The 10,011-nt window shown below is 37.8% G+C and overlaps 1 protein-coding gene across 1 annotated transcript in view; it reads left to right on the forward strand.

Annotated features, from left to right (window-relative positions):
• UBE2Q2 (ubiquitin-conjugating enzyme E2Q family member 2) overlaps positions 1–10,011 on the forward strand; it is a gene marked incomplete at its 5' end in the record, with an annotated part of 33,481 nt that overhangs the window by 16,517 nt on the left and 6,953 nt on the right. The window contains 2 exons of the mRNA XM_010285881.1: positions 2,923–3,007; positions 8,223–8,283. Of these exons, the coding sequence (XP_010284183.1) occupies positions 2,923–3,007; positions 8,223–8,283 (146 nt within the window). The remainder of the gene's footprint in view (positions 1–2,922; positions 3,008–8,222; positions 8,284–10,011) is intronic.

A 10,011-nucleotide genomic window follows, 5' to 3' on the forward strand; every position in this document is an offset into this window, starting at 1 on the left:
ACTGGTTTGCAGTCCATCACTTCTTTAGAGTAGCAAGTCTAACTATATTTAATGCTGCTATATAAGGAGTAGGCAGCGCAACTAGAAACTCCTAGGAAAAAAAGAGTGAAAAACACTGTCATAGACAAAGTCTACTGAGGCTGCCTCACACACACTAAAATTAACTCCCTTTTTTTTTTTTTAAATACCACTTCAGTTTTTCAGCAGTTGTAATGGCACTCCGGAGTGTGTGGGTGTGTGAAGTTTTGGGTTTTAAATTATTACAGTACAGAAGGTACTTAAATTTTCATTATGCAAAGGTGAGCTTCCAACATTATATACAGAAATTCAGTAGCTTAATTTGATGGAAATAAAGATGCAGTAAGGAAACTACATTTTCCACAAGGATGCCTCTGAGAATCGAAGTTGTTTTTAAATTGCCTGTATTTAGAGGTTGATACTCTGTGAAAAATGTAAGAAAATGCCTTCTTCCCATAAGAAATACAGCAGATGAGGCAAGGATATTGCACAGCTCTGCACAGAAGAAAGCCAAAATCTTGACACTTCTCTGTGAAGTTTCTTTCCTCAGGACTCAACACATTCATGAGTCTCAACCTTAACACTCGCAGTACAGGTCTGAAGAAGCACAGCATTTTACAGAGAATGGTGGTTTACACTGAGTTGTGTTAACTCTTTAAGTGTAATGCTTGCCTTTTCAGCTAATCTGAAAATAGTGGGTATAAATAATAGTAATCTGCAAATAATATACACGAACAACTTTTTTTTTTTTTTTTTCCATAAAACATCATTTGCTTGCTGTTAAAGGAAGAACAATCCCTCTCCCCTGCTCTATAGGCAGGGGCTTTGGTAAGCTGAGAAATGACTTGTCTGGAGCCCTGTCTTTATCTAGCTTTTGTTTCATCAGATGAAAGGAGTTGCCTTTTATTTGCATAGTTAATTACAAAGTTCATTCTACATACATAAGAAAAACTAGTGGAATTTCGGTAATCTGCATAATTACATCCAGTGGAATATGAAAAACCTAAAAGAATACTCTACCGATTATAGTGTGAAGCTAAGCATATTATATGATGCTACTGAACAGAGAAGACAAAGGACTATGTGGAGGCTTTAGCATCAAGTAACTATTACTGATATTTAATCCTCATTAAGAAATAATCTGATCCTACAATTAAGAACTGATAGAATATATAGTGTTACTGTTTACTTCAGGCAAACAGGGCTGACACTTCAGGTATTAGACAATGGTCATAACTGCATCAGACTCCTCCAGAAATACTTTTCTGACACTTCTGTCCAAAAAGGATCTGTCTGTAGAAGTTCATAGTGTCTGAAAGGAAACTGAGGAAACAAATCTCTTCAAATTTTTAGATGCAGTAGAAAAACAGACACATTAATCATTCAGTATTTCATATAGGGAGTCTGAACTTAGCTTTATTCTAGGTGGGGGATTTTTTTTCAGGTGTTGATTGTTTTTTCTTTCCTGCTCCTGAAAGCATGATTATGAGATTCCTGTATTAGCCTGTATTTCAGTGGGAGTGACTGAAGTCCAAGCAGCAGCGGAGGACTGTGTGTGCCTCATGAAATAATCTACCTTGGGGAAACTGACTGCTTGTGAAAGCCAGAGTTTCACAGGGTCGGGGTTTGGGGTGGTAGCTACCTTACTGCATTTGGAGTCCTCATTCCTTTTCCATATTTTAAATCTTGTAACACTAATTTTTATTTCTCTGTGTTCCAAAAATCTTGACCGTGAAATGGTATTTTGGGTGGAATATATCAGCAGTGTAATCATGTAACATCTGAGGTTTAGTATCAAAATTTGTCCTGCTATCTTCGGCGTTGAATTGGAGAGAGGAATCTAGGTACTTTTCTGTCATGGTGTTATTCTAAATAAGCACTTTGATTTTGTAAGAGGAGAAAGTTCTGTCCTCACTTAAAGCTCAGAAAAAATTATTACCAAGGTTGCAGAACTATTAGCGTTGGGGATGTGTGCAGAATACATCCAGTGCAGCAGTTGTTGACGTTAAGTAGACATCAGTTACTTGATAACTGGTGTGTTGGTTAGTTGGTCAATAACTCATGGTTTTTAGAGTGAATTTTTTTTTCCCCCCTCTAACACTGTATCTCAGGCTGAAATAGCAGGTTCAGAAATTATATGCTATCAGTTTGAGATACTGAGTAATACAGAACTGATCTCTGAAAGAATGAAAAGATTTCTGCCTGGGTTGCATAAACGCAGGAACTATGACAAATCACAACAAAGTATTTGGTATTTTGAAGCTTACTTACCTTAGTCTTCCTCTGTGTAGTTGTTGGTGGTTTATTTATTTATTTATTCTATTGCAAATAACAGTGTTGCTTTGGTTCTGCATTTTCTAAATATATTGGTTGGTCTTACTTAATCCAGAAGCTGGTGTTCTATAGTGGATACTTCCCAACTCCTGTACCTTGTTTCATAACCAAATAAAAATATACTTCTGACAAAACAGCAAAGCCTTGTGTGCAGAAGCTCGTTCTTAAGGGTAGTCTTGTTCTTCCTTCCAGTGCGTCAGAGCAGAAGGTAAAACGAAATATCTCCCTATTAGAAGTGTACTGTGGATCCATCTTGGAAATCAAAATGCCAAAGAGAATTCAACTCCTTTAACAGAAAAATGTCTATTGTATCTTGATTAAAAGCTTATCTCACCTATACCATGTAACAGTATATACTGAAGTGCTGCTTTAGGAGGACATGTCTTGTTTCTTTTGAGTAGTCTTGAATAGACTTACACTAGAATATGTAACTTTTCAAAAACCTAATCCTAATGCAAAATTTAATATATTCTTAATACCTTCTAGTTAGCGTACCTTTGTAATGGAAAGAAATCTGTTTGATGTAAGTATTACTTTTCACTTACTTGGAGTCTTTTTTGTTTGTTTCAGGGTGCAGTCTCTGGGTCAGTTCAGGCTTCAGATCGACTTATGAAAGAACTCAGGGATATATATAGATCACAGAGTTATAAAACAGGTAAAATGCTTCAGATTTCCCTTCTTAAAATACACTTTAAAAGAATTCTCTTGGCAAATACTTCCTGCTAATCCTTCTGTGTTTTGTTGTCATATGTGTGTGTATATATGTCTGTGTATATATGTGTACACATATATAGAAATACATAGATACATACATTGTATATAATCTCATTATATAAAATAGTGTATGTGGAGAAAAAGGAAGTCAGGATACACATTCTCAAAGTTCTTCCTTTTTCTTATGCAAAGCTTCATACAAGAATTAACAGGACTGGTGTAACTATGAGAATGCTCTTGGGGTGGATGACTACAAAGAACAACTCAAGATTACTCCTGTGGGACTTTTTGATTTTTCATAACTACCTGAAATTCAGCTCTCCAGGTATATAGGGCAAAAGCTTTGACTACTACCAGTGGGTAGTACTGCTCACAAGAATACACTTGCTGTAGGGGGATTTGTGTCCAGCAGCAGGTTTTGTTATTTTACAGGCTTTAGCCTTAATTACACTGCTGTTGTTTTTCTTATTTTGTGATGGTCTTAATCTGATCCTGAGCTCCATGTATTCCTTGAAATAAGGATGTAGACGGCAATAGAAAACAAGCTTGTCTTTTGAATTTGTTTGAGTAATAAACACTGATTAGCTTTAGGGAGGTGGTTGGATGTTCTATTTGCTCCATATAAGGGCTGTATCTAAACTAGCTCAGCAAAGGAATCGGTATATTGAATTGCCTGAGTGTTACCATACGAGAAGTAGATATTGCATAGATTTCAGGCAAGATGTATTCCTGGAGGTCAGCTGAGTAGACAGCTCCATCACTGCAGCCAGGTATGAGAACCTGGTGCAGGCCAGGATGGGAACAGGAGGAATGCCCGATTTAGAAAGTCAGTCTAAACTTCAATCCTCTGTGTTACTTTTCTCCCCTAGTTTATTTTTAGGGGGCTTAAATTTCACGTGGTGGCTATGGCATTTTAACTTGTGTATAAAAGGACAGACCTGAAGAGGCAAGAGGCTCCTGGTTTGCCATATTTACCTTTTAGGTAAATAGCTTTATGTGCTGAAGTACTGTGGACAGTGGTAAAATGTGTGAACTATAAATTTGATTCAGTAACCTAGTGTTGATCTAAGGTAGCCTACTTCTTTTAGGCTTTATTGCAACTGAGTGCTTGCTAGTGTGCCCTAATCACCATCTATCTGGTAAAGAATGGATTAGTGGGTCTAAGGAAGAGCCTAGAAATGTATCTGTGTTAAGTCATGAGGGATGCTTTACTGCCCATGTATGATCTTCAGGGTTTGTTTTTGTGGTTAGAACAAAGATGGGGTATAACAAATCTGCTCAACTCTGAAGACTCTATGGTGCTTACTCACGTAGCGGTACTGCTGGAGGCACAACCAGAAGCCCCTGTAATAGGTGTACTTTGAGGTGAGGATTTGAGTTGCTTAATAATGCCATTTCTTGGCTTTAGATTAGTAACAAGTCTTAACTAGCTGCAAAAGACTGAACTCCTGATGTAGGAAAGCATACTCTAAATGATGAGGAAAAGTAGATCTTGCTAAGCTGTAAAGGAAGTTGAGATACTAAAGGGTGGGTATAAGCTAATACTTTAGTAATTAATTTAATACTTTAGTATTAGCTTATGACTGAAGAATGTTTAAAAAGACAGCAGCTGGATGCCTCATTTTGATCTCTAAACACGTTAATGAAGTGAAGTGTCAAGTGGAGGCTGATGCTATAAAACTGATGGCAATCCTGCTTTGAAACACCATGCTATTGATACATTTATTAAATTTTGCCAGTAAACAATGCTGTTTATTATAAAACTTCCACAGATTCATTCCTTACGGCTTTGTTTAGTCTTAGGACTTGAGTGAATTTAAGTATCAGTTCCTCTCCTTTGCACAGAACTCCTGCTTTTATAGCCTAGTTCTGTCTTTTGATGTTAGATAACTGTCACCATGTGAGCAGGGGCATATTAGATAATTGACTTTTTTTAATGCTATCTTTGTCCTGAGTACTTGCTCCACGGTCCATTTTTCCCTTAATTTAATTTCTTACTGTTAACGCACAAAGGGAACCATTGTGAAACTTAAAGGTTCTGGTAAACTGTTGCAAGGTAATTTAACACTGTTTTAATTTTTTGCAATATAAGCCAGAAAATCTAAGGCTGCCTTTTAGTTGCATAAGAATCACTTTATTTAGTGTATGTGAGGTTACATGTTTTCAGGATTGACAATAGGACAACACTGGGACTTCTGACATTAATACCTGTAGTAATAGTGCTTTAAATTTTTTGTTTTCTGTTAAACCATTTTATAAAAAAGTAGCATTAAAAATCACTGTCAGGACTTCAACTATGGGTGTATATTCAAGGTGGTATTTGTTTTAGAACTGACATTTCTTTAGTGATTGAAATACTGCTGTTGGAATTCAAGCAAAAGATGACTGCAAGATTGCTGTCAACAGGAAAGTTGCTTATCTGTCTGGAAAATGTAGGTGAAGAACTACCCTTAAAAACCAATAGAGAAACCATTTTCTTAGAAGCTAACAGAAGCAAAAAATATCCATCAAATTAAGATATTTTGCTATAAATTAGATGGAGTTTCATTAAACTGTTTTGATAATAGGAGTCACAAGTCCTCCAGACTAAGATGATCTCATTTCCAAATACAAAGTTGGATATTTGGCTAGTTCATATGGAATAATTCACAAATTTGGGGAGGGACAGGGAAGGAGAGGGAGGAACAAAGAATTTGGGGATATTAAATGCAATCTTTTCCGTTCATATCTTTAGCAGCTGTGCTGTTCCTATACAGTGACTTCAACTCACTGTTTTTATCCAAAGACTCTGGGATTTGATTCTAGTTGTAGTAAAGTTGCTATTAAGTAAGACATTGCCTCTATTTTGGAAGGGCCTGTTTTTCTTTGTACCTTTTAATCTCTTAATGTTTTCCTTGCTTCATGGTTCTGTGTGCTTGCTTTTACTTCATCTCCATGGATGGCCTTTTAGAGGAAGAAAACAAAAAACCTCCTGTGTTTTAAGTGAGGGGAACCTACCTTGATTCCCTTCCTTACCTTAAGGACCTCTCAGAAACCGGTACTAATCAGTTAAATTCTTCTTAACAGTAACTTTTTTCCTCTTATTGCCTAAATTAAGAAAAAAGTATATGAGCTTGTTCCAAACAACACCTCTTGCCTATTAAAAAAACCCGAACAACCCCCCTTCAGCTGTGGATAGTGGTGTTAAGAAGTTTGTATCAAGGCAGTGAGCAACGCTGCTGCTGCTGCTGCTCTTGAGGACATACAGATACTATTCAGCTCAAAATCTGGGTGCTTGAAAGGTTGATTAAGTAGCTTCCTGTTCTGCTAAGGTGCGTTCTTGTCAGTCCTGAACGTGCGTATCTTTCTGAAGAACCCTTTTACAACTTCTGGTTTAGGTACAGTACAGCTCTTAAGACCAGCAAAAGTTACTCCTTTGGGCAAGCTAGCAAAGCATGTGGACCTTGCTAACCCATGGAGCTGGAGGGCTGGTACGTGAATTCCGGGTAAGAGCAGGACTCTTAGGGTGGTGGAAGGAGTGCAGGAATAGGGGGAGAGGCTTAGTGAATAAACAAGCTGATGGAACTTCTCTTGTGATCTTCTATTACTTAGGATGTTGTCAGAATCCTTACTGCAATTTGTTCTGTGGTCTGTAACAAGTATTTTGGACTTGTGATAGGTGCCAGAGCTTTACTGAGTGGCGGCTTCTTCCAGTCTTCACTCCCTTTTGCATGTAGGTGGAGGAAGATAGCAGAGTTCTGAATGTCAACTCTTCTGGTGTTACATCAGAGCAGTACAAATGGAAATTCTTATACTTTGTGACTTCCACTTATACTAAGGGCAATTCAGAAAATAGTGTCCTTGGACCTGGGAAATTGGAAAAAGGCCGTAATAGCTCTTTCTGTTCATCCTTGAACAGAAAAGTGTGGCGTCTCTGAACTAGCTGCTGATTAAAAGGGACATTGAGAGCACAGTAAGTTTTCAGACCTACTTTGTTGTCCTAGACTTAGAAAAATTTGAAATCATGATCATGGATGCAGTATCCACTTGTTTGTGGCATTGTGGTAAGGAGAAATAAGCACGGTTTCTTCACCTTGTTTACTGAGTTTTGGAGTGCTTTAGAAATAAAGGTTACTGGAAGTGTCATCTGCACTCCAAGTACTAATGCTTAAAAATTTCAACTGCAAGATAATGTGTTCTAGAATAGTAAAACTCAGGAGTGAATACTGTAATTCCTTGGAGAGAATGTGGTGACTGCAGTCTGTTGGTTGTACAGCCTTCAGAAATCCTAGGCAGATTCCCAGTTAGCATATGTCTTCCAAATAGTTATGTCAGCAATAGATACACTGTTAAATATTAGCCCAGGTAACAAGTTTAATCATAGCTGTTTAGTGTATATGCATGAAGAGTCTGGAGGGGAGGAGATTAGACTTCGGAACATAACTCATACCATTTTCTAAATCTTGTCTGATGGTTAAAGAGCTATTGCTTTTTTTTCCTCGGCTGCTTGTGAACTTCTGCAGAGAGGAAGCCTGAATATACAAGGAAATAGCAGATAACCTTTGATCCTTCCCTTTGAGTGAAATGCATAACTATTGTTTAATGTGCTTAAAACAAATGGACCACTGAAAATCACTAGCTGGCTTGCAGAGACAGCTGGGTTTTTTGATGCATCTTTCTGTCTGCTTTGGTCAGCTGTTGGGAATGTGCTTCATCCAATGCGGTATCTTCTTTTCTGGGCTTCTAGTCCATACACTGTTCGGTGTCCTGTCCTGGTCTGCCAATACTGATGAGAACCTGTGAAATACAATGCTGCATACTCAGACTGTGATTAATTTTTTTTAAACGTGTTGGTCAGATACTGGGTATAAAATATACTGGGTACTAAGCAAGCTGGAGTTGTTGCTGTGGAAAGTTTGAAGAGGAAGTGGTTAGGTGTCAGAAAAGCATTTAGATTCATGTAGAATTTTTTTAATGGAAACAAAAGAATTTTTTTTTCCTTGTAGTTGCTCCAAAGTGCTTCTGCTGTTGGAGCATGGATGTGCCTCGGTATCAGTACCTTATCTGTTGCTTATGTCTACTGACAGTGTTTGTACTTAAAAGCAAAGAACGTTTTTGCTAAATTTTACCTTGTTAAGCTCTTAGTGCATAATTAATTCTATCTAATATTTCTACAGGGATATATTCAGTGGAACTGGTAAATGACAGCTTGTATGAATGGCACGTTAAGCTTCTAAAGTAAGTTGTTAAAGTTTTTTCATGTTCTGAAGAATCCGTTTTATTATTGCTGCAGAGAGTCTTACTTTTGATAAATGAGAATCTCTAGCCAGAGCATATAAATAGTGCGTGGTGGCTACAATTCTGGTACACAGAAATGCGTACAGAGATTGAACTGTAGTAACTGAGCTGGCAAAAAACCAAACCCTTGTTGCACAGCCAACACAGTGTGTGTCACTAACTTTCCTGAGTGTTCAGTTCTCTTTCCAAAAGTAGTCCAAAATATGACGCCTTAAATGATGACATTTTTTGTCTAGAGTTTTTCTGGGTGGTTCTAGTTTGGTTTTGTTTGTTTTAAATTCAAGAAAATGCAAGTTCTAGTTTTTTCCGAGATGTAAGAAAGAACACAACTCCCTTAGTGTCATTAGTTCTTTATTTCTAGTTGAGCAGACACATAGGACTAAAAATTTAGGTATAACATAATTATGACTTACATAATTATATACCTTGTTTTCTCTTATGTACTGCTTTTCACTGTGTGTACTAGATGATAAGTCATCTTGTTGTGTCCATAGTCCAGTAACTTTAATTCTAGAGGTGGTATATTGAAATTATTCCTGGGAATGGGATCATCTGCCATCATCCTACAAGATAACATGTAGGAAGGAAAAGCCTATCCAGACTAGGCTGGGTGGCTGCAAAAGACGGCAAGAGATGAAAGAACTTCCATCAGTTCAGATATGTCATGGTGAATAAGTATAAGGACATAAGCTGTTTTGGCACAATACTTGATCTGCCAGTAGGAATTGTTGCCTTGTCCTGGTGGTAAGACTTGTATGACTACGTCTCCAGCTGCTGAAACACAGTTTTGTTTCCTCCTTAGTGTAATCGTAGGCATGTGAACGTTTTGAAGCTGAAAATGGCAGGAATGAAAAATCTATGCCATATTACAGGAGGCCTTGTCTATAGAGCGCTTCTATAACAGAGTGCTTAAACTACTGTGCAGTGATTTGAAACCTCTTTTCAAGTGCTGTGAACAGGTCTGATTTTCTGCCTTCAAGAAAGAGAAAATGGAGTGCATGCAGCAAATGGCTTCCAGAATGACTAAGAGAAGATAAGAAGTATTGTGTTTGTTTATCCCAGCAAAAAGTGTCTGAAAACAAATGAACTGCATGCAGACTAGTTGAGGGGGTAAATGTCAGAGGGGAGAGAGAGCCTATTTGCCTAAGGAACAGTGTTGCTACGAGAACAAGTAACTCTGAGCTGGCCTAGTGCAAGCAAGGCTGGAAATGATAGGTTTCGAAGCATTGGGAGATTTTCTTCTGAAACAGCTTCCTGTTGGTAGAATGGGGACAAACTACTCAATTCTGAAATGAGATCTAATAAGTTTCACCTGTAGCAGAGGATTGGATTTAATAGCCCATCATTTTGTTTAACATCTGCATTTGGCTTGCTGCAGGCATTTTTTGGCTAGTCTCTCTTAAAAGCTGGTGGGGTGTCAGAGCCAGGGTGGGATTAACCCAGTAGCATTTGAATTAATGTCTAGGCTGCTCACCCCCAGCATTTTGCAGCAAACAATTGTTGAAATTCTGCTGAGCAGAAGCTGCTGGCTTTAGTGCTTCTGCTGATGCAGATTACTTGTAACAGCTGATACAGAACTGTGATCACATATTCCATAAAGGATTCACTAACTGTGTGCTGAAAACTAGATTGCTACAGTTTTCCTGTTAAAATATAGCTCCCCGCACT

This window comes from Phaethon lepturus, unplaced genomic scaffold, assembly GCF_000687285.1.
Source record: "Phaethon lepturus isolate BGI_N335 unplaced genomic scaffold, ASM68728v1 scaffold14364, whole genome shotgun sequence".
In the NCBI taxonomy this organism is placed as follows: domain Eukaryota; kingdom Metazoa; phylum Chordata; class Aves; order Phaethontiformes; family Phaethontidae; genus Phaethon; species Phaethon lepturus.